Below are 21,791 nucleotides of genomic sequence, written 5' to 3'. Positions count from 1 at the left end.
TCTTGGCTCCCAACTTTTTTTCCTGGCTTCATCCTGTGGAACTAGTTTGAATGTTTAAAGTGACTTGTTCTGTGTGTCCTCTTAACTGTTTTTGCTGCCTTTTTCTCCTCCCTTTGCATTCAAAATGAGAGGCTTCTGATGGTTTTCAAACAACTTGTCTGCATTTCAGTGTGTTTATCAGGCTTGATCCATTGTGCTGTATTTACAACTGTTACAGGATGAGGTCAGGTAGCATTGCCTGTACTTGGGGGGACATGGAGCCAGCCAAGTACTGCTGCAAATCATCATGCACCCTTGTTGACTTAGAAGTTTGGAAGTAGCAGTGCAGCACCTGTGTGTCTAGTCTGTGGAAGCAGCAGTTTGGTGTGTAAGAAATGTGTTTACTAGAAATGTCTGTTTTATGAGCCCACAAGGAGACTGAGAATGTTTCATACCTACAGAAGGGCATATGTGGTTTTCTTGGATCACTAGATGATCCTTTTTGCCAACGTGTAGTGAAGGTGGCTGTAAGTCTGTTTACCCTTCAGGTTTTCTGAAGCATCCTGACTCAGTTCTTAATTTGGCATGGATTTACATCTCCTGTTCCTTCCCAGGGGCTAAAGAAAGGCCTGGCCTGAGCAGTTAGGTCTCCATAGGGGAAGACTTATGATGACGGTTTCTTTTCCCTAGGAACTCCATTCGTTCCAGTTTGTTTCACTTTCATGAAACCTTCCCTTTTAACAACCTTTCCTTTTTCTTTATGCCAATCCTGAGGTTTGGGGTTTTCTTCATGCTTCTGCCCACACCCCCTTCTTGCTGTGCAAATGACAGGACAGCTCGATTTATGTTAGTATTGGTGTGTTTGTCAAAAATAAAAAGGTATGATTGTTTGTGTAACCTGAAATACAAAGTAGCCCCACTGTGGTATAAGGTTAGCAGGTTTTCTCTGTAGGAAGCATTTGTTCCTGGTGTTTGCTCATTCTTTGCCTGGCCTTTGTTAGCATGATTCAGTCTTGCATAAAACATCTGCTGTTCAGGAAAGAGATGCTTCCTCAGGACTGGGAACACAAGGCTGAGAGGATCATCTGAAACAGTCACATTTGCAAAGCACCAGGATACAGGGCAACACTGTCATGCTCAGACTGTCCCAAAACAGCTTTTTCCAAGCCCGCTTCCCTGCGGAGCACAGGAAGGTGAGGATGGGCTCTGCTGTCTTGCAGGAGGACCATCAGTGGCAGCATCAGCGGCAGCGCCAGCAGCTACAGCGGCTCCAGCTCCCGGTCTAGGTCCTTGTCTCGGTCTCTCTCCAGATCTCATTCCAGATCATCATCTGCCTCAGTCTCCCACTCCCCATCGGGGTCCAGGAAGTCCAGGTACAGCCTTGACCCTTCATAACCTTCGTTGAAGTAGGAGGTTATAACTGTTCTCAACCGTTGTGGTTTCTTGCAGCTAAAACTACCTCTACCCTCAAGAAGCAGCAGCTGTAGGTAACTAGGAAATGAAGCAAGATTGTTTTTGTGTGATATTACAAATCCTGAGTCCTGAACCATTACAGCAGTGCAACATTGGCAATGTCCCCATGGCTTATGCAAGGAAATAACCTGTCATGTGTGCCCAACTGCCCCTTTTTATCTAAATTATCACCAGAACATCTCCTTATGGCCAGGGTGCTCCCATATCCTTTTTTATTTACAAGGTAACGGTTTCAGGCTTCGGAGCTTTGCTGCTCTTAACCTCCCCTGCTGCTGGTTACAGAATGTCCTTAGGGAAGATGCTTGGCCTATCAGGAGAGGTGGGTCAGAAAATGCCTAAAAGGCCCAGCTAATGATATTTTTACTTTACTAGGAAAGTTGCACAGCCAGTTCCTGTTGTGTGTAGCCCCAAGTGAATAGTTACATGGTTGTTAGTCTGTGGGATTGCTAAGCAGCTAACTGCCTCAGTAGTGACTCCTGAAATAAACCCCTTTCCAGTCTTTGTCCAGGTTTTTTTACAGGGACTCCTGTGTGCAAACAGATGCAAACCTCAGAGCTGCCTTGAAGCTTCCCTGTAATACAGAGTTAAAAGTAGACCTGTAGTGTAAAACTAGTGGATTCAGAGGGACTTGGCTCTGAGCAGTGATAATTCACATCCCTGAACTCCGTGACCAAGGCGCAACATCCGTGTTATTTTAAGGAAATACAAAGTTGTTTACTACGTGCTTGGTGCATTCATCAGGTTGGTCAGGGGTGATGCAAGAGGTTCAGAGAGCACTCGGGCACGCAGGCTGCCATACGGGGCCTGAGAGGAGGAGAGGGGGCAAACTCAGTACAAGTGTGGCTTGTGTGGCAGCAGGGCTGTGCTTGCTGCTCTTCCAGCTGTGTGGGAAAGGAGGAAACCTGGGCAATACAGTCTGTTCCCAAAGCAGGTTTGCTGTCACAACCTCGTAGCTGGGATCTTTCCTGGAGAGGTTTCTGGCTCATCCAGTCACCATCACGACAGTCAATGAGACCTCTCAAAACTCCTCTCTGGTCAGGACACCAGCAGGGAGCAACTTTGCAGCACCTTCCAGGGCTTGTCTCTGTTCAGTTGTACTGAAGCTGGTTTCCAGCAAAGTGAACTTGGACCTTGCTGGCAGGGCAGTCACTGGAGTGCAGAAGTTATGTGGCTGCAGAACCTCCTGGAGAGGCTGCCAGGTCCTGTGTGTTGGTGGCTGCCATGCCAGCTGCTTCCCAGCTAGCCAGGATTTTTGGAAGCCACTTGAGTGTGACAAAGCTGCTGCAGTGGTGTGCCCCTGGAGGGAAGCCTAGTGGCACAGCCCAGTGTTTTTGTCTGTTATGTTTCAAAGTCGAAAGTCTGCCTGAACATAATGATTGTCTGGTGTTTTTCATGTTATGAATCCATTAGGAGATTGCCATCTTAAGGCCCTGTTAGAAGATAGTCATCTTATAGCAGTCTTCCCTGTCATTACCAGTCGTGACAGCGTGTGCATCCTCAAAACAGGCAGCTGGGCTCTCCTGTACCCTGGGGAGCTGGGCAGGAGCTGTGGGCTGTAGGACTCCAGGGCTTTTCAAGCCCATGTGGATATAAATGTGCCAAACACAAAAACGTTGCCAGGGAACTCCTGACCCAGGCCGTAACACTGGCCTGTACCTGATAGCACACACTCTGCTTTCACTTTTTGTTTACCAGGGGAAACTGTGACCTGTTTACATGTGGCCTTAATCTTGTTTATAAATAAACAGCACTTTCTAGACTTGTATCTAACATGTTTGGGGTGTCTTGTGTCATCTGCACCCCCAGGAGATGAAGCCTTTTTCTCTTCCTGGCCATTGCCTGCTCCAGCAGCTTTCTGACATCCCAGCCACTCAGGAGAAGGGAAACAAAGGTGTCTGATGGCTGCCTGGTTCTTGTTGTCCTGACTGTAACGGGCTGTTGGCTCTTTCCAGGTCCCTGAGCGTGAGCAGCGTTTCTTCTGTCTCTAGTGCCTCCTCCAGCAGCAGCTCCGTACGCAGCGCCGACTCCGAGGACATGTACGCAGACTTAGCCAGTCCTGTCTCCTCAGCCAGCTCCCGATCCCCAACCCCAGCACAGCAGAAGAAAGGTAGAGGTACTTGGTTTGGAATTTTCTTCTCTAAGGGGTCCTGGGAGAAGAAGGGGGGGAGCAGAGGTCTGCGTACAGCTTCCCTGGTGGTGCTGTGGGCTCCCCACAACAATGGTTGAGCAGAGGCAGGTGCTTGTGCTTGGTGTACACTGGAGGAGCCCAGAGGGTTCAACTGGGGAGGGTGAGACCATGGAGAAGGGGTAGAGTGAAGCAATCAGACATTCACATCCATGTGTCTCTGGCTGTGAAGGTGCCTTTTCCTGCCTGGGAGTTTGGCCTGATGCCCCCTTTTGTACCTTGTTTTCTTTCACCCTTGCGAGGTGATGCTAAATCCTTTGGGCAACTCCAGGATCACGTTGCTCTTCCTCTGTTCGTGTAGCAGAGATTGGAGGCAAGAGCCTTTTGTTCTTTGCCTTTTTAGGCTGAGCATCCTCTCTGTGCAGATTCTGGTTTCTGGGATCTTTTAACCTTGGGGCCACGTGCTGTCCTGACTGGTGTGGGTTTTTTCCATCCCCGGAGCATTGTCCCCTTGCCCTGCCCTCCAGAGGGATGGCTGGCGAAAGGGATCAGTCACAAGTCACCACATCTGCCCTCTGGTTTCAACAGGAAAGTCAAAAAAAGAAGACAGCACTAAAGAGGAGAAGAGGAAACGGGATGTGCCAGCTCAGCTCCTGAAATCAGCCAAGCCCACCCAGGGGAGCAAATCCCAGCAGCTCCTCCAGAGCCAGCAGCCCTCAGCCCCCCAGTCTCAGGGGGGGTTCAGCGCCCACAAAGAGATCAAACTGACCCTTTTGAATAAGGTGAGAGGTGGGGTGGATGCAGTTCCCTCCACCCTGGGGGTCCCAAGAGCCAGATGGGAGGGATCCTGGGGCGGAAGGGGAGCTGTGGGCTCCGTGCCGTTGGGATGATCTCAGCCGGGTAGGTCTGCAGCTGGGATTGAAGGGAGGCAGACAGAACCAGTCTGGCAGCACACACCCTGTGGTGGCTTGAGTTTGGGACTGTGTTGGCGGCTCCCCTGGGGCACATTCCTGCTGCAGCTTCAAGGGCTCTTCCCGCTTTCTCGAAGGCTGCAGCCGGCGCAGCGAAGTCCCACGCGCGCTCGGGGCCGTGCCCGCTGGAAGCGTGCTCCCTGGAAGCGTGCTCCCCACATGCTTCCCAGCCAGCTCTCCTCCCACTGCCCGCTCCCTGGCGACCTGCTGACGAGTCATTCCCTGAGTCAGGAGGTAAAAGTGGCCATCTCCTCTCCGGAGTGCCTGCCAGCAGCCGTGCTTTCCACAGGGATCCTGGTTTGTCCCCCCTTACGGCTCAGCCCGATGCCCCGCTTGGCGCCTTCGGCTGAGGCTGGAATCCAGCTCCTGTGGGAGAGTTTGGCCTCGTGGGGTTTTGTGCTGGGGCAGGGTGTTGGTCCCAGTCACATGAGTATAGGTTCCTGGTTTTGAAGCGTTCCTGTTGGGTTTTTTTCCTGATGGTCCAAATTCCCCATTGCAGTCTGAGGCCACAGTTTTCTCTACTTCCCTGTGCTGTGACGTCAGGAGCCTTTATCAGGTCCCTGAAGCATGTTCCTTGGGGAGGAGCGTGCAATTACACATAACCACTGGCTGGCATGGTTGGATTCTGGAGGAAAGCACAGGTCCACGTGCCTCCCTGACATTTGCTGTCTTTGGTGCTGCCAAAACAAAACAAAAAAACCCACAAAACTCTCTACAAAGTGCTGGTTTTTTTTCCTGCTTCTGGCCAATATAAAAACAGCCATGGAACACGGTGCAGGATGTTGCTGTTTGCCCTCAGTGGTAGGGAAATTACATGGTGCTGGTGATGGCTGGGACAGGTATGCACAAAGAGTTTAATGGGAGCTGTGCTGGTATGAGTGAGCCAGAGTCTCACGGGCACCCATCACAGGAAATATCTCTGCCTGCTTCCCCCCCCAGAGAGGGAAGTGGCTGCTCAGCTCCGTTGTCTGTTGTAATTCCATTTTAGGCAGCTGACAAAGGAAGCAGGAAGAGATATGAGCCAGCAGACAAAGACAGGCCGACCTCTCCTCCAACCAAACGGGCCAACCTGTCTCCTGACAGAGGTGAGACATCAGCCATCCCAGGGGCTCCTGGCCTGGCTGGCTTCCTGCTCTGCCACTCAAGGTGGTTCTCCAGTGACAAATGTCCCGGGAAAGTCTCCACTGCAAGAGTCCACTCACTGCAGAGGTTAATTGCAGGCATGTGTCCTTCCAAAACCTCAGCGTGTGCGATTCCCAGCAGATAAGGCAGCATTATTAGCTGTCCTGCTGCAAAAAAAACACAGTGGAGGTGAGACACTGCTGTGTGAAGTAAGCGAGGTGAGGTCCTTGCCCAGCTGTCTTGTGGAGCGTGTTGCGAGTGCCTCGGCTCCACCGTGTCTAAGTCCACTGCAAAAAAAAAAAAACCCACAGCAGCTCTCACTTGGAAGACACAGCATGCTGGTCTCTGCGGGTGCAGTGGCCTCCTGTTCTCTAGTCATGTTGGATGTGGCTGTAGAAGTCAGGGATTTCCCTCGCTGTATCACAAGGTCTTCCCTGCCTTGTATTTCAATGGATCACAATGGATCCCACTCCTGACAGAAAGGCTGGTGGCAGTGCTTGGAAAGGGCACACGGGTTGCCAAGGCTCCGGGATGGATGCAATAATTGGCTGGATCACCCATCCTGTGAAATGAGACTATTTCTCCACTTGCCTGTGACACAATCTGATCTGCCCCGATGTTTAGAAGGACATGAGCTTTTCCAAGTGCTCTCTGCCCCAATCCTCAGCAGCAGTCTGAGCACCTCAGAAAACAGAGCGAGTAGACCACGTGGAGAGAGACCTAAATGCCACACTCCAGCCGCTGCTGAGGAACAAAGTGTGGGGAGTCAGCAGCCAGAGGTACCTGGTTTTGACGTACAAGCCGGTATGGACACATGATGTTGTTTTCCCCATGTTGTCTGGGCTGTAGGTGTATCTTGTTGACTCTGGGTGCCAGCCAGAAAGAAAAATGTCTGTGCTAATAGCCTGGTTGCATTTGACTCCTGCAAAGGCAGCGTGGAAGGGGCTGGGTGAGGTTGAAGGTCACTGGGATCTAGTTCACAACTGCTGCTGAGCTGCAGAGAAATGAATGGGCTGGCCTAGCAAACTGTGCTGATTTTATAGATACACAGATGTAATTGTATACTTTATTTGTTTTCTGTACATTATAAAGCATTTTTAAGCAGTAGCAAATGGGACACAAGCCCTGGAGGCAGCTCAGCCTCACCTCCCAGAGGCAAACATACCCTTGATTGAACTGGGACTGAGCAAGAGGAACCCTCCAGCATGCTGCCTGTGCCCCAGTGTCCCAGCACAAAGCTGGTGGGGTTTTGTGCCCTGAATCTCTCTTCCCCATTCTGTGACCTTGCTGTGATGGGATCTGCAGCTATAGTTGCCTCTCCATGTGCTGGGATAGCAGCAGCTCAGAAACCCACTGCAGCAAAGCGGGATGATGCTGCTGCAGGACCCCAGTGGGCTTCCCCCTGCCAGCAAGACCCCACAGCAGCTCTGCTTAGGGCATGTGGGTTCAGTTCCTGCTGGACAAATGCAAGGGAGATGTTGCCCATGGATTGGCTCCAGGTGGCTCTGAAAGTAGTAGAGCTGCACTCACCCAGTATCCTTTGAGCAGGGACACCTGGTTGTCTGGCCAGCTCAGGTGCTGCTGTGCCCGTCGTGCATAAACTATATGATCTGCTGGGGATCGTGGAGCACTGAGGTAGTCCCTGAGGGCCGGTCCTGCCCTGCAGGATTGCAGGCCTAAACGTGGTGGAGGAGCCTTGTTCCATCAGCCACAGGGTGAGGAGAGGGCCAGGGCAGCTCCTCCAGGCCACGTTCTGTTCTGCTGACTGTGGGTGCAGCCTTGGCTAGCTCTGCTGCTCCCCCTGAGGATGGGGTGCACGGCAGTGGGTTCCTCTCCTGGCTGCTTGGACTTTCGGTGGCATGATCTGCAGCATCGTGACACTGCAGTCAAGGTGGCAAGACCAGTACCTTGGTGACCAGGGAGAACATCTCACCTTTTCACTTCCCGACAGGCGCTCGTGACAGGAAGGCGACCGGGAGACTCTCCTCACCCAAGCAAGAGCGACAGAGGGGCCAGAACCCGAAACCTTCCCCTGCGCAGACAGACAGGTCAGTGCCTGCTTGTTCTCCTGGGTCCCTTCTGGGCCAGGCTGGGGCTCATGCTTCTCCAGTGGTTCAGTCTCTCCTCTTGGGGCAGCTCTGAGGCTCTCTGGCCATAGTTTGCAGTTGCCATGGAGGCAGAGGGTGAGGAAGGACGCAGAGATTCCTGGGCAGGAGCCAGAAGTGCTCAGGGGTTCACACGGAAGTCACTGGCTGAGCCGTTCCAGCTCAGGAACGAGCAGGAGCCTGGGGGTTTTCTGGAGGTCAGTCCCAGCAAGAGGAGCCAACTGGGTTAGGTGCAAGCTCAGTGGTGCCAGCACCTCTGCCTCTCACTGGTGCTGCATCGTGCCAAGGAGCAAGGAAGCACAGCTCCTTGCCCTGCTCCTGCTGTCCCCAGTTCCCTTTCTTCATAGCCTGGCAAACCCTCAGCTGTTCACTTGGCTGCCTTGAGATGTTAAAGTGTGCCCCCTGAATGGTGACTAGCCCTGGCTTTGTGCTTCTCCGTCCCCTCTGGTGACAAGTGATCAGCTCACATCCCATTTCTGGCCAGTCTGTACCTGCAGCTCTGCCTGAAATACCCCACTGCAGAACAGGATGTGTGGCTCCAGGGGCCTTGGGCTGCCTGTGCTTGGAGCCCTTCGGCTAAAGGATTGTGGAGCTCCTTCTGGGGAACACCTACAGCTTCCTTGGTCCTCCTTGCCTGCAGCCAGCCAGTGCTGTTGGCCATGTCTCTGGTATCATGTCTCTGAGGATCTCTGAGCAGACAGACACAGCCCTGTCCTGCATCCCTGTGTTCCTCAGCCAGCAGGACCTGTGTCATCCCCCGTTCCCAGCCTGGGATGTGAGCAGGCCACAATTTCCATGGATCAGAACCTTCTGAAACCAAAACCTATCCCTGGTTGCCAGAGCCTTGTCCTCTTCAGGCCCTGAGGTCCTGTCTTCTAGCAGTATAGAGCAACCTCAGCCTTTTCAGACTGGTGTTGACCACCTCCTTCGTTCTTGACCCTCTTTTGCTGTTTGGGTTGGCAGTGTCACACGGTGGGTCCGACCTGCCCAGTGCCCCAGTGGTTAAGGACACGTTGAGGTTCTCTGGGGCAGCCACACTGTAGGTCTGTGTCTTGTTTCCATCTGCTCGGGGTGGTTTGGGTCACGCCTGTGTCTCTGTGAGGTCCTGTGTGTCCCCAGGGAGCTGCTGCCCGTTCTCAGAAAGCCCTTTTCCAGCAGAATGGGTTTGTTGTGATGAGAACAGCCTCTCACCACCCTTCTCCTGTCTCTCCCCACCAGGAAGCGCCAGCTCTCCCCTCAGTCCAAGAGCTCCAGCAAAGTCACGAGCGTACCGGGCAAAGCGGCCGAGCCGGGCCCCGCGGGTGCCAAGGCGGGCAAATCCAGCACCCTGTCCCGACGGGAGGAGCTCCTGAAGCAGCTGAAGGCAGTGGAAGATGCCATCGCTCGCAAGAGGGCCAAGATCCCGGGAAAAGTATAGTGGGGAGCGCGTGGAGCCCCCGCCCTGCCCTGCGTGACTCTTGGTGTTTTTATAAATAGTGTAAAAGCAGCCCCTTTGGGATTTTGCAGTTCTGTCTTATTTCAGCTGCGGTTATTTTTAAAAAACAAGCAAAACAAAATGAAACAAAAAAAAAAAAACAAACAAACCCCAAAAACACACACACACACCCAACAAAAAAACCACGCAGGAAAAAGAATAATAATAATAACCAGAATCTGGGAAGTTTGGTCAGCTGAGGCAGCTGGCAGGACCTGCTCTGGCTCCCGAGGGGCCAGCAGGGCCAGCCCCGGGCTCTGCCCCCCTCCCTGGTTCCATGTAAATTCTGCACAGAGGACTCCAGCCCTGTCGGATGCTCTCACTGCTCCTCTTCTTTCTCTCTGCCCTCTCTCCTCTTTGCTCACCTTGAGTTGTATTCTCCTAGTTAGCCCTGCTGTGTGTTGAGTGTCTCCAGCGATGCAGTTTCTAGATACTGTGTAACGAGAGAGCCGAAAACTGCTGTGAACTACTGGCAACGTCACCTCCCCTGCCCTCCCACCCCAGGAACAAAAATATATATATATTCTTGACTAAAGTCTGATTGGGAAAATGACCTGTCTTTTATTTTAAGCAGCAGATTGTTTTAGTTGATTTCAAAAAGGAGCCCTGAAGGTGTTGTGGGGATGTCTGTCTAATAAGGAGGGTCCTTTTTTCTTTTAATTTTGTTTCTTTTTTTTGTTTCTTTCTTTTTTTTTTTTTTTTGAGGGACCTCCCTGAAATAAAGTATTTTGATAACCAGTTCTTCCTTTCTCTGCTCTTCTCTGCCTGCCCCTCACTTCCCTTTCCTTTTGGGGGGAGTTCTTCCACACCCCTGCCCCCCCATCTTTGGGCTGGGTACTTTTGTTATTCCTGTTCTCCTGACGATCCTGTGGTGGAACCAACTGCTGCCTGCACAGGCAGCTGCCTGGGACTGGAAGAGCTGCACCATCTCTTGAGGGAGCATTGCAGCCCCTCACTGCAGGTACAAGTGCCCCCCACCTCCTCTGTCTCCCCAGGGCTGTGGGACCTCCACTTCTGCACCCAGTATTAAACCACTATCCCACTGGTGTGAAAATGGTGGCTGGGAGTAGAGGGTGCTGCAGCCTGTGCTGCTCCTGGCTTCACCTGCACAATCTGAGGGTGCTGCTGGTCGCATCCAGACCTTCAGGGGGTGATTTGTGGGGTCCCTGCTCCCCTCACAGGCAGCTCTGCCTGCCTTGTCCCTGCCCCCATAAAGACACCACCAAAATGGGTGCAAATCCTGTCTCTCTGGTAAAAGACCAAGCTGGTGCTATGCCTGGTCCTGTGCCTGTGCAATGCTCCCCCCAGTACGGTGCTTCCTGCTCTCCTGGGACCACTGGGCTGCCATGGGGACAGGGACCCCAAATCCTTTCCCTGCATGCCAAAGGTGCTGGGCCCGCGGGGCAGAGCGGCACAGAGGGTGCTGTGGCTCCTGGCAAACCCCTTGGCACAGGGGGGAGCAGGGAATGCCAGGCATCCCCAGCCTGGGTCTGCAGCGGGATGGGATGCAAGGGGGCTTGTGGAAGGCTGGGAAATTCCACGTGGGATAAGGAGCAGAGAAGGGAGAAAAAAAAACCTGCTTGTCCGTGAACCAGCTCATCTGGTCCCGCCACCTCCTCCCCTCTCTGCTCAGCACCATCATCCTGCCTTTGAACCTTCACGCGGCCGGGACATCCCTTGGTGCTGGTCTGGGGAGCATCAGAAGGGGGGGTTGGATGCAGCCCTTCAACTTTTTTTTTTTTCCAGGGTTGCCCAATTTGGGATTTCTGCTCCGGTGGAACGTGATGATGGGTGATATCACCGGTGGGGCTTACGCAACAGGGTCAGGGCTGGGATCACGGCTTGGGGCACCTGGGTGGCATCCCCGTGGTGGGTTGGGGGACTGGTGGGGGTGCACGTAGGGCTGGGGGGCTGGTGGGCAAGCACCCAGGGCATCCCATGGGATGGCACCTGTCCACCGGCCCCCCAGCCTTCCCGTGACCTGGACCACGCAATCCCACCGTGCCCAATACCCGCCAGCACAACCAAAGGGGTTGACACCCTTCATATCTACACACGCCCCCCCACACTCTCCATCAACCTTCCCAATTTTAAAGGCGTTGAGAAGTGGATTTCCGGGCTGGAATCACGGTGGAGTTGAGAAGGAAGTCACGGCGGGGAGGAGGAAAGGCAGTCGGGAGCTGGAGTTTCCAGGTGTGTGTGCACATCACCTGCCCCGGCTCTATATAAAGGCGGCGGCGGCGGAGGTGCTGCCACACTCGGCCTCCTGCCATCCCTGGGGGAAGCCGTTGGGGAAAGTGTCCCCTGTCACCTTGCTGTGCTCTCGTGAAGCCCCACGGATGGTAACACCGGGACTGGGAAGGGCGGTGTGGGTGGGAGCTGTGGATGGGGTGAGAGAGAGAGAGAGTGTGTGTGTGTGTGTGTGTGTGTGTGTGTGTGTGTGTCTGTGAGCACTTACTTGCATGGGAAGGGGGAAGTTACACGGCACGTGTGTGTCAAGGGCTGTGCTCAAACTTGTGCGTGTGTGCGTCTGTGTGTGTGTCTGTGTGTGTGCGCACGGCTTCCCTGGCTAGGGAAGGGGGTGGCACTGAGGGCTGCTGTGTGTGGATGGATGGACGTGCTGGTGATGCGTGTGCTTGTACATGTCAGGCTGGCAGTGCACGTGGGCACGAGCATGCGGGGGGGGGGGGTTTACACGTGTGTGTGTGTGTGTGTGTGTGTGTGAGGGAGAGAGAGAGAGAGAGGGTGTATCATGGTCTCCACATGTAAGGGCTGGCCAGTGTTGTATGTGCAGAGCTCTGCAGGGATGCTGGTGGTTTGTGTGCATCTGTCTGGTGTGTGCACACAGAGGGTACTGAGTGCTGGTAGTGCGTGTCTCTGTGTGTGTGTGCACATACACATATGTCCTTGTCTGCTTCTGTGTGGGTGCGTAGATGCACACAGACTAGTAGCTCTGTGCCCCTGTGTGTGTATGTGCAAGGAAGGGTACTGTGAGGCGTGTCTGTGTGTATATATGTGCCTGTGCCTACACACTTGCATGTGTACTAATCAGTGTGTTCTGTACATGTGCTGGTTTATGTGTACATGTGTATGTACACATGGGTTGGTGCTCTGGGTGTCTGTGCTGATAGTGTGTGTGTCTGTGCACAGCTACATGTGCTGGCTCTCTCTGTATGTAGATGTATATGTATAAATACATATCAATACATAGAAAATATATAAAAAATATATATAAATATATATTTATATATATAAATATATAAAAAATATATAAAAATATATGTGTGCATAGTTGTGTGTATGTACAGGTATTCTCTGCATGTGTACGTGTATTGTGTGTGTGCATGAGTACACACACACACACACACACACACTGTATCTGGGGATGAGTGTTTAGATGTGTGCCAGTACTCTCTGTGTGTGTTTATGTATATATATACGTGTGTGTATATACACATACACATAGGTGTGTATGTACAGGTATTCTCTGTGCTTCTACGTGTGTGCCTGCACACACACACATGCTGTATCTCTAGGGGTGAGTGTGTAGAGGTGTGTGCCAGTACTGTGTGTGTGTGTGTGTGTGTGTGTGTGTGTGTGTGTGTGCATGCTGTGGGTGCTGCTCATGCTTTAGGGGTGCGGGTGCTCCCACGTGCTGATGTCCTGTGTGTCCAAGCTCTGCGGGGCTGGGGAAGGGGCAGCGCGTTCACCCCAAGGAACCCTTGGGGGGGGGCTGGGGGGGAGGGGGCGTGCTGCGTGTCCCCAGGAGGGGCAGGTGCTGGGGGCCGGGTTGGGGTGCAGGGTCCCCGTTTCTGACCCTCTCTCTGGTGCAGGGCTGGCTCGGGGTGCTGGTGCTGCTGGGCACCCTGGTGCTGTGCCGCGGCCTCCGCCGCCCCCCGCACCATCCCCACGGCCCCTGCTACCGGGTGGGCGAGCTGGGGGAAGGCGAAGCCCCCCCGCACCTGTTGGGCCGGAGTCTGCGCTGGGACCACCACGGGTCGGTGCAGCTGGTGGGGCAGCTGGAGCGGTTGCAGGGGGACAGCAGCGGCCACCGCCACCGCCGGCAGCGCGACAGCGCCTGCCCCGCGCTGCAGCTCCGCCTCGGGCTCCACAGCGAGCACAACGAGCGCTCCATCTCCCCGTGGCGCTACCGGTGAGTGTGTGTCCACCTGCCCTCCCAGGACCCCCGCCCTGCGGCACTGTGCCTCAGCGTGTGCGTGTGTGTGTGTGTGTGTGTCCCCAGCTCACTGCTTGACTGCTGCACCGTGCCTCTGTGTCCACCAATGCCTCCTCACTCCGAGCATCCCTCACCCACCACTTCCCAGGATGATCCCTTGGGATGCCTGCCCAGTGGTGTCACTCCCAGCACAGCGACTTGGGGGGTGGGTTTTGCTGACCATGTCCCACTCGCCCAGTCCTGGCTGCTGCACTGTGCCTCAGTTTCCCCTCCAAGCATCCCTCACCTTCCACTTCAGTGGGGAATCTCGTGTGCCTGCTCAACGGGGTTACTCCCAGGGTGGGGGTGACGTGTGTGTGTCACTCTGTGTGTGTGTGTGTGTCACTCTGTGTGTGTGTGTGTGTGTGTGTGTGTGTGTGTGTGTGTGTGTGTGTGTGACTGTGTCTCTCCACATGCCCCAGTGCCAGCTGCTGCACCGTGCCTCAGTTCCCCCCCCCCCCCCCCCCAAGCATCCCTCACTTGCCTCTTCCCAAAGACAGCCCAGGCGCTGGTGCATCCCAGCACAGGGTGACTTGGGGGGGGTAGCACAGGGGAAGGGGGCTCACTGACTCTGTGCTCTCTCCCCCCCCCCGCCCCATAGCATCGACGAGGACGAGGACAGGTACCCACGCAAGTTGGCGTTTGCCGAGTGTCTCTGCAGCGGCTGCGTGGACGTCAAGACGGGGCGGGAAACGACGTCCCTGAACTCGGTGCCCATTCACCAGTCCATGCTGGTGCTGCGCCGCAAGCCCTGCCCCCGCCCCGCCGGCGCCGGCCTCGTCACCTTCGAGGTGGACTACATCAGGGTGCCGGTGGGCTGCACCTGCGTCCTGCCCCGCACCGGGCACTGAGACCCCCCCCCCCCCTATGGGCAGTGAGTTGTCCCCGTCCCCCCCTCCTCAGGCACTGAGCCCCTCCCAACCCCGCTCCCGTGGAGCCCCGTAGTGTGACCGTGTCACCACATCCACCCACCCCTCACCCCCACAACCTGTGCTTGTTTTAGAGCACCCCCTCCCCTCCTCCCTCAAGACCCTCACCTTATTATTTATGAATTATTTATAAGCCTTGCTACGGGGGGACTTTTTTAAACCCATATTTATTATGACTCCCCTCCCCACCCCACTCCCAGCCAAGACTGTGACTCCGGGTGCAGCATCACCCCATGGTCCCCACAGCTTGCCTGGAGGGGCGGGGGGGGCCTCACTAGTTATTTATTCTAACCCCCCCGGGCTATTTATTGTCTCCTCTATATGTGCTATTTAACGTGCAGCCTGCAAATAAAGGCCGATGCTCCAGGCATGGTCCTTGCTCTGTTCCCAGCCAGAACTGGGGGGTCAAAGGGGTGCAGATAGGGATGGGGTCATCTCCCAGCCCCAGCATGGTGGGCAAAACACCAGTGCACCCAGTGCACCAAGGGCAAAAGGGGCAAGAGGAGATGGGAGACGACGGGGAGGGGTGGCAGGGGGATGCCCCACACCCCCAGCCCCGGGGAAGTGGGGGACACAAGCACAGAGCACCCCACCACCCACACCTTTCTCATGGCTCTGCCCCAGCCACCCCCTGTCCCAGGGGCCCAGCGCCACCTGCTGGGGCCACCCCATGTGCCCTGACAGCACCCACGGGTGCCTGGGGTGGGGGGGCTGCACCCCTCGCTGGGCCACGGGGGGGGTTGTACCCCAAGGATTTATTATCACCAACCACACAGGGTCCCGCATTGCGCCCAGACACCCATGAATGGGCCCCCCCACCCCATCCTCCTCCAGCCTCTTCCCTGCCAGGGAGGTCACCACAGGCTTTGAGGGCCCCTTTGGGACACACTGTGCAGGTCCATGTGCCACTGCACATGTGTCCTCAGCTTCACTCCATCATTGGGCCCATGGAAGACTTGAGGAGGGCACAGTACCATATAGCCCCCTCCTCCCCATACAATTTACCCACAATTGGGTTGTTTGTCCTTAAAATCCCTCCAAAACCCAGTACCAGCAATCGCCCCCAGGGGAGCAGGAGGCAGGAGCACTCCATGTCTTTCCCATCTTTTATTGCAACAGCAACTACAGAAGTGACAAAAAAGAGAGCAAGCCAGTGAAGAGAGCAGAGCTGCCTGATCCTCCGGGACCCCCCCAGGGAGCTGGGGATTCCCCGGAGAGATGGGGTTCTCCAGGATGTGAGAGCTCCTGGGAGCTGGGAACCCTCAGCGAGTTGAGGCTCCCCAGAGGAGGCGAACAGCCACAGAGTCTCAGGGATCCCCAGGAACTTGTGAGCTGGGGAGCCTGCAGTGACTTGGGGATCCCCAGGAGCTGGGGAGTCCCTAGGAGCTGCAGATCCCACAGAGACTTTAGCGTCCCCTGGGATTTGGGGATCCCTCAGGGAACCAGTGATCCCCATGGATTTAGGCATCTTCAGGAGTTGCAGAGAGGCCAAAAAGCTGCACATTCCTGGGGAACTGGGGATCCCCACGAGCTGGGGACACTCCTGAGGAGCTGGGAATGCCCCTGACGAGCTGAGCATCCCTGGGATTCGGGGACCCCCATGAGCTAGGCAACCCCAGTTTGCCCCTGAGGGTGTCTGGGTGCAGCTGGGAAGCAGGAGCGTGAGCAGGAAGGCAGGAGGGACCAGCCCCTCTCCCCCTTTGTTACTCAGCCTCGACGGGGATGGGGTTCACCTGCCCCCCCACCTCTGCCGGCTGCTTCTTGCGGGCGTCGGCGGGGGGCCGGGGCGGGGGGTTGCTGGGGGGCTGCTTGATGGTTTCCCCCACGTGGAGCCGCTCCCGGGGCTTCTGCTCGATGGGTCTCCACTCCTCCCCACGCACCGCCGCCTGCAGAGCCACGGGGGGCGTCAGGGGAGGGGGGGAGCATCAGGGTTGGGAGCCTGGGGGGGGCCCTTCTCCAGCCAGACCCCCCAACCTCCCTCCCCCGAAAGCCACTCTGCACTCACCAGCAGGTAGATGCCACTCGCAATGCCCAGGCAGACGGTGCCCAAGATGGTGGAGAGGAGGAAACCAGCAGGAACAGCCAGGCTGTGTGGGAGAATGGGGGTTCAGGGGGGCCCGGGGTGGGGGGGTGGTGGCTCCACCCCAACCCTGACCCCACACCCCACTTACGCAGCGTGCAGGATGGCTCGGATGTAGTAATTTCTCGTGAGGGGCCCAAACACCTTCACCACGGCCGTCATGTACTTCTGGCCACTGCAGAGCATCACCGTGGGAGGGGGGGATCAGAGGGGCAGGTGATCCCCCCTCCAGGGGGACACCCAGCCCCATGGGACCCCCCCCATCCCCACACTGTTCCAGTATGGGGCACCCCAGGGAACCCTGCTCCTGACCCTCCCGCCATGTCCCTGTGTCTGAGAGGGGCACCAGGACCCCCAGGAACTGGGGGTGACAAGGAGAGGGGGTCACACATCACTTACCACCTCTCCATGGTGGAGCCCTTTTTCCTCTTGCTCCTGGGGTACTCGAGCAGGCAGACAAAGACACCTGCTGCACTGTGGGGGGGTCAAGGAAAGGGGAGCTCGGGGACAGGATGAGTCCCTAGGCACAATCCTCACCCCAAAAAAAGGGCTGTTTGGGGCAGGAAGGAGGGATTTGGGCCCAGCCCTGGGAGGAGGAGGCTGTGTGTGTGTGTGTGTGTGTGTGTGTGTGTGTCCCCACATCCATGCCTCCCACCCCACCTGGGGCAGGGTAGTCCCCACAAACCAGCCCAGGGAATCCTCTTGGCAAGGATACATGGCATAGGCTGCAAAGTACCAGCCCTTGAACTGCCCCGCCACGGCCACGATGCCACCCGTCAGCATGACTGGGGGGACAGAGCAGGGCTGGGGGGGAGATACAGCCCCCCCCCAAGCCAGGATACACACCCTCCTACCCAGGATACAGCCCCCCCAAAACCCGGGATCATGGAGAGAGGGGAATGAGGCGGGGGGAGAGGGGGAGGAAGGGGGGAGAGGGGAATAAGCGGGGGGAGAGGAACGAGGAAGGAGCTTACAAGGAGCAAGAGGGGAACGAGGAAGCAGAGCAGGGAGAGGAGGAAGAGGCTCTAGCCCTGCGCATCCCCCGCGGGGCCGGGACTTCCCCGCTCGTCCCCGGCGCCTCCAGCCCGCGCCCCCCGGAAAGCCCCAGCGCCCCCCCAGGCCGGCGGGGCCGGGGACCCCTCGAGGTTCGGTGCCCCCCGGGCCGGGCGAGCCCCCCACTTCCTCCAGCTGCAGCGGGGCAGCCCCCCCGGGCCCTGCTCCAAGTTCCCAGGCGTCCCTCACCCACCCAGCCCCGCACTCACTGAGCCCGGCCGCCAGCGCCTGCTCGTTAGCCCACATGGCCCACTCGATCTGCCCCATGGCTCGTCCCGACTCGGTCCCGCTCCGGTTCGGCTCCTCCCGCTTCTCTTCGGCACGTTACTACCCGGTTCGGCTCTTCCCGATTCGCTTCGGCTCCACGTGGGTCTCCCCGCCCCAGTTCAGCCCGGTTCGGCCCCTCACGACTCAGCCCGGCTCCGCTCGGCTCGGCCCGTTCCGGCCCGGTTCGGCTCAGCCCGACCCGGAAGGCGGATGTAACCGGGCGCCAGCCCCGCCCCCTTCGCGCAGACCACGCCCCCTTTGCCGTTGGCCACGCCCCCACCGGGGGGCACGGCTCCGGTCCCGGGGCGGGGGGGGGGGGGTCCCCGGGGCAGGCGGGGACAAGAACAGCCCCGCGAGGGACACGGGGGGTCAGGGAACGTGGAAGGTGAGAGGGAGGGTGTGGGGGGACAGAACCCGTGCGGTGCTGGGGGACAGGACCAGCCCTGCGAGGGACACGGGGTGACAGGGGTGACACGGGTGGTGCACGGGGACGGGATCAGCCCCCGCAGGGACATCCGAGGGACAGGATCAGTTCTGCAAGGGACAGGGCGGTGACAAGGGGTGTGCAAGGGACAGGGGACATGTGGTGTCATGGGGGGTTGTGTAGGGGGACAGGAGCAGCCCCTCAGCGGGGACAGGGGACATGTGGGTGGACAGGATCAGCTCCAGCAAGGACAACTGAGGGGACAGGAGCAGCTCCTCAAGGGACATGGAGGGGACAAGGACAATGGGGGGTCAGGGGTTGTGCCCGCAGAGCCCACACACCTCAAACCAGCACTGCAGCAGAAAAATCTCTATTTCCTTACAAAAGAGTGAAAACCAGCCCAGGGGGGTCACATCCTGCCCCGGGGCTGGGGACAGCTTCGCACCAGGCCGGATGCAGCACCCTGAGCCCCCATGGCGGGCACTGGCAGAGCCCCCCAGCATGTCACAGCCGTCCCTGTCAGTGTCACCGGGGCTCAGGGGCTGCGCCGGGGGAGGCCATCGGCTCCCAGGAGGTGCTGGCTGGGGTCATCCACAAGCTGGGGGCCAGGGCCGGGCTGTGGGGACAGGGGAGGGGTCAGAGGCAGCTTTGGGCCCTATGGACCCCAAAAGATCACCCCATGGCTCATGCCAGCAAGAAAACATCCAGGGCAGGAGTCCTTCATACCCTTGGGGTACAGGGATGGGGTCCCACACCCCCCCCTAGGGATGAGATAGCACATACTTGCCTAGGGATGGGGACAGGGATGGGGTCCCACTCCCCACCCTGGGTGATGGGGACAAGGCCAGAGCCTCGGGCAGAGGCTGGGCAGCCAGGTCGTCCTGCCTCCCCCAGCCCCGTACCTTGGTGTGCAGGATGTACTGGATGCCCCCCGGCACCGGCTCCGTCACCACGGCCGCCAGCAGCTCCCCGGGCAGCGAGGCCGAGCCCACGGGCAGCCCCCGCACGAACCTGCAGCACAGCACAGCCCTCAGCCCCCAGCCCCCCGCCATCCCCACCCCGGGAGGCAATGGGATTCCCCTTACCGGTCCCCATTGATGGCAGGGGGGAAGCTGCGTCTCACCACCTCCACGAACTCGGCCACGCTGTCAGCCAGCGTGAAGATGACAGCGTTGGGGCCGGCGTCAAAGGTGTAGGCGACCTGTGGTGGGAGGAGAGGGGACAAAGGGACATCCACGGTGGAGGAACACGGCCCTGCGGCACGCAGGGAGCCCCGCGGGGCGGGCCGGTACCTTGGTGTGCCCGTGGTGGGCGTTGAAGCGGTGTGCCAAGGCAATGATCTGCCGGGAGATGTCGTTGAGGTAGAAGATGGGGGGGAAGGTGTCGAGGCAGGTGGCATGGAACTGGTTGCTGTCCTGCATGGTGAGCTTCCCAAAACCCTCAAAATCCCGCTCACGGATGTGCCGGGTCATCAGGGCCAGGCGCTCCGGCACCACCACCTCTGCCCGGTGCTGCCGTGGCAGGAGGGTCATGGTCACCCCAATGTGGGGACACCGAACCCTATGGGCTTCACCTGGGTGGCATGGCAAGCACTGACCCTCCCGCCCTCCCTCCATGCCCACCAGCATGAAGAAATTCCCTTCTCCAAGGGCGACAGGACCCCAAACCCTGCCTGCAGGCAGCTGCCTGTCACCCCCTACCTTCAGCAAGGGGCTGGTGTCCACACTGGTCTGCATCCCTGCTGTGCTGCCCACCTGCTTCTTCTCCCCACTGACCTGGGAGGGGCACAAGACAATGAGATGTGACCCCCTCTGAAGCTCCAAGCCCCACCAGGGGGGATCCCTTAAGCTCCAAGGTCTACACCCATGCAGGGTTAGGGTGCTTCCAGCATCCTCTCCCAAATCCCCCCCAGTCCCTGAATCCCCAGCCCCACCGAGGAAGATCCCCTGAGCCTGAGGTCTGCACCCACACAGGGCAGGGGTACTTCCCACACCTTCCCCCCACATCCCACCCAAGCCCCTCAGCCTCCAGTCCCACCAAGGTAGTTCCCCTCACCCTGGAGTCTACAACCCACACAGGGCTGGGGTCCTCCCAGCGCCCTGCCTGCAAATCCACACCCCCCCCCTCCCCGATTCCCAAGCCCCATCCCCTCACCACCAGGATGAGGACCCTGAGCTCTGGCCAGTGCGTTTCGGGGGCTACTTGTCGGGCGATGCTGTCCCTGCCGTCGGGCCGCTCGCCCCGCTGCCACTGCACGAAGCCGCCCATCATGCTGCGGCAGGCGCTGCCCGAGCCGCGCCGCGCCACCTCCGACAGCTGCCCCTGCTCCGACGGCTGCCCCTGCTCCGACGGCTGCCCCTGCTCCGACGGCTGCCCCTGCTCCGAGGGCTCCCCCGCCGCGCCGTACAGCCGCGCCAGCGCCGAGACTGCGGACAGCGCGGGGTCAGCCCGGGGGACACCCGCCAACACCCCCCGCCCCAAAACATCCCCGCTCACCCACCCAGGCAGGCGTAGCCGGCGGCAGAGGAGGCCAGGCCGGCGGCGGTGGGGAAGTTGTTCTCGGTGGCGATGTGGATCTTGTAGGACAGGCTGAGCGCTGCCGCGTCCTCGGCGCTGCCGCCGCGGCGTTTGCGGGCCAGGCGCCGCACTGCGAGGGGCGGGAGCGGGTGGGCGCGGGGGACGGGAGCGGGTGCGTACCGGGGAGACGGGAGCGGGTGCGTACCGGGGGGAAGGGAGCGGGTGGGTACCGGGGGGACGGGAGCGGGTGGGTACCGGGGGACACTCACCCTCCCGCAGACAGGCCTGCAGCCGGGGGTGCCCCACGTCGGCCTCCTCCCCGTTCAGCCACAGCCGGTCCTCCGCAAAGTCCCGGCTGGCGGCGGCCGTGGTGGTGGTCTTCAGCTGCCGGGGAGGCGGGGGTGAGTGTGTGGGCGGGCGGCTCGGCACCCCCCCTGCACGGGCTGGGGGACAGAGGGACCCTCACCCGACACTGACCTGGTCCTGGTGCAGTGTCACGCTCAGGGAGGAGTTGATGGGCAGGATCAAGTCATTGTCCCGCTTGCCCCCTGCAAGAGACGGCACGGCATGGCATGGCACGGCACAACACGGCACGGCAGAGCACGGCAGAGCACGGCACAACACGGCACGGCATGGCACGGCAGAGCACGGCTCAGTACAGCTCGTTACGGGTTGTCTCGGCACACTACAGCACTGCTTGGCACACCACGGCGCTGCAGGCAGGGCACAACATCACTTGGCACTGCCCGGTCCCGGCACCTCTGCCCACTCCCCCCTACACCAGTGTCAAACCGATGTCAAACCGGTGTCAAACCGGTGTCAAACCCGTCGCCGCCCCGCCCCCCGGGGGTCCCAGCCCCGCCCAGCCCCCACCGCCCGCGGGACGCTGCCACTCACAGTACTTGATGACGGCGATGTTGACGGGCGCCGTGCAGGTCACCCGGGCGAGCGGCCGCTCCTCCGCCATCGCGCTGCTCCCGCCGCTCCCGCCGCCGCTCCGGGCGCTGCCTGCCCCGAGGCCTCAAGCCCCGCCCCCGCGGCCGTCACCTGTAGCTG

General features: G+C 58.4%; 4 protein-coding genes across 14 annotated transcripts in view; 2 read left to right on the top strand and 2 right to left on the bottom strand.

Annotated features, from left to right (window-relative positions):
• The window catches only part of ZC3H18 (zinc finger CCCH-type containing 18), a 48,905-nt gene extending 38,915 nt beyond the window's left edge, over window positions 1-9,990 (top strand). For 8 of the 10 annotated variants that reach the window (XM_051629706.1, XM_051629704.1, XM_051629698.1 and 5 more), the window contains 6 exons: window positions 1,200-1,352; window positions 3,405-3,565; window positions 4,166-4,359; window positions 5,537-5,633; window positions 7,622-7,718; window positions 8,994-9,990. In XM_051629706.1, coding sequence (XP_051485666.1) covers window positions 1,200-1,352; window positions 3,405-3,565; window positions 4,166-4,359; window positions 5,537-5,633; window positions 7,622-7,718; window positions 8,994-9,192 — 901 coding nt within the window. In that variant the 3' untranslated portion in view covers window positions 9,193-9,990. The remainder of the gene's footprint in view (window positions 1-1,199; window positions 1,353-3,404; window positions 3,566-4,165; window positions 4,360-5,536; window positions 5,634-7,621; window positions 7,719-8,993) is intronic. The other 2 variants (XM_051629702.1, XM_051629699.1) reach the window with 2 other exon arrangements.
• A 1,870-nt stretch (window positions 9,991-11,860) lies between these two features.
• IL17C (interleukin 17C) lies at window positions 11,861-14,316 on the top strand. The gene is made up of 3 exons (XM_051629779.1): window positions 11,861-11,887; window positions 13,083-13,402; window positions 14,067-14,316. Exons 1-3 carry the CDS (start codon window positions 11,861-11,863, stop codon window positions 14,314-14,316), a joined length of 597 nt encoding a protein of 198 aa, XP_051485739.1.
• Window positions 14,317-15,486: 1,170 nt separating this feature from the next.
• On the bottom strand, window positions 15,487-18,493 carry LOC127389342 (cytochrome b-245 light chain). The gene is made up of 6 exons (XM_051629754.1): window positions 17,737-18,493; window positions 17,190-17,259; window positions 16,874-16,948; window positions 16,566-16,649; window positions 16,400-16,481; window positions 15,487-16,280 (listed from the first exon to the last, which is right to left on the bottom strand). Exons 1-6 carry the CDS (start codon window positions 17,792-17,794, stop codon window positions 16,098-16,100), a joined length of 552 nt encoding a protein of 183 aa, XP_051485714.1. The 5' UTR covers window positions 17,795-18,493; the 3' UTR covers window positions 15,487-16,097.
• A 79-nt stretch (window positions 18,494-18,572) lies between these two features.
• Window positions 18,573-21,759, bottom strand: MVD (mevalonate diphosphate decarboxylase). 2 transcript variants are annotated; one of them, XM_051629741.1, is made up of 10 exons: window positions 21,633-21,759; window positions 21,213-21,283; window positions 21,005-21,119; window positions 20,719-20,865; window positions 20,373-20,644; window positions 19,919-19,993; window positions 19,511-19,729; window positions 19,304-19,419; window positions 19,121-19,229; window positions 18,573-18,834 (listed from the first exon to the last, which is right to left on the bottom strand). In XM_051629741.1, exons 1-10 carry the CDS (start codon window positions 21,700-21,702, stop codon window positions 18,754-18,756), a joined length of 1,275 nt encoding a protein of 424 aa, XP_051485701.1. In that variant the 5' UTR covers window positions 21,703-21,759; the 3' UTR covers window positions 18,573-18,753. The 2 variants fall into 2 exon arrangements, with proteins under 2 accessions (XP_051485701.1, XP_051485702.1); XM_051629742.1 differs by lacking the exon at window positions 20,719-20,865.
• Window positions 21,760-21,791: the final 32 nt, after the last annotated feature.

Source organism: Apus apus, chromosome 11 (genome assembly GCF_020740795.1).
Source record: "Apus apus isolate bApuApu2 chromosome 11, bApuApu2.pri.cur, whole genome shotgun sequence".
Taxonomy (NCBI): domain Eukaryota; kingdom Metazoa; phylum Chordata; class Aves; order Apodiformes; family Apodidae; genus Apus; species Apus apus.
The sequence above is the reverse complement of the archived record's forward strand: the minus strand, read 5'-3'. Positions and strand labels throughout refer to the sequence as shown.

Bases quoted from the DNA above. Each gene is read 5' to 3' on its own strand.
- IL17C (XM_051629779.1), top strand. From the start codon at position 11,861: ATGGACGTGCTGGTGATGCGTGTGCTT. The intron at 11,888-13,082 runs GTACATGTCAGG...TCTCTGGTGCAG, and splicing joins TGCTGGTGATGCGTGTGCTT to GGCTGGCTCGGGGTGCTGGT. The intron at 13,403-14,066 runs GTGAGTGTGTGT...CCCGCCCCATAG, and splicing joins ATCTCCCCGTGGCGCTACCG to CATCGACGAGGACGAGGACA.
- LOC127389342 (XM_051629754.1), bottom strand. From the start codon at position 17,794: ATGGGGCAGATCGAGTGGGCCATGTGGGCTAACGAGCAGGCGCTGGCG. The intron at 16,949-17,189 runs GTATCCTTGCCA...ACCCCCCCACAG, and splicing joins TACTTTGCAGCCTATGCCAT to TGCAGCAGGTGTCTTTGTCT. The intron at 16,281-16,399 runs GTGAGTGCAGAG...GTGGCTCTGCAG, and splicing joins CGAGTGGCATCTACCTGCTG to GCGGCGGTGCGTGGGGAGGA.
- MVD (XM_051629741.1), bottom strand. From the start codon at position 21,702: ATGGCGGAGGAGCGGCCGCTCGCCCGGGTGACCTGCACGGCGCCCGTC. The intron at 20,866-21,004 runs GTGAGTGTCCCC...CGCCCCTCGCAG, and splicing joins GCAGGCCTGTCTGCGGGAGG to TGCGGCGCCTGGCCCGCAAA. The intron at 19,730-19,918 runs GTAGGGGGTGAC...CTGCCACGGCAG, and splicing joins ACACCAGCCCCTTGCTGAAG to CACCGGGCAGAGGTGGTGGT.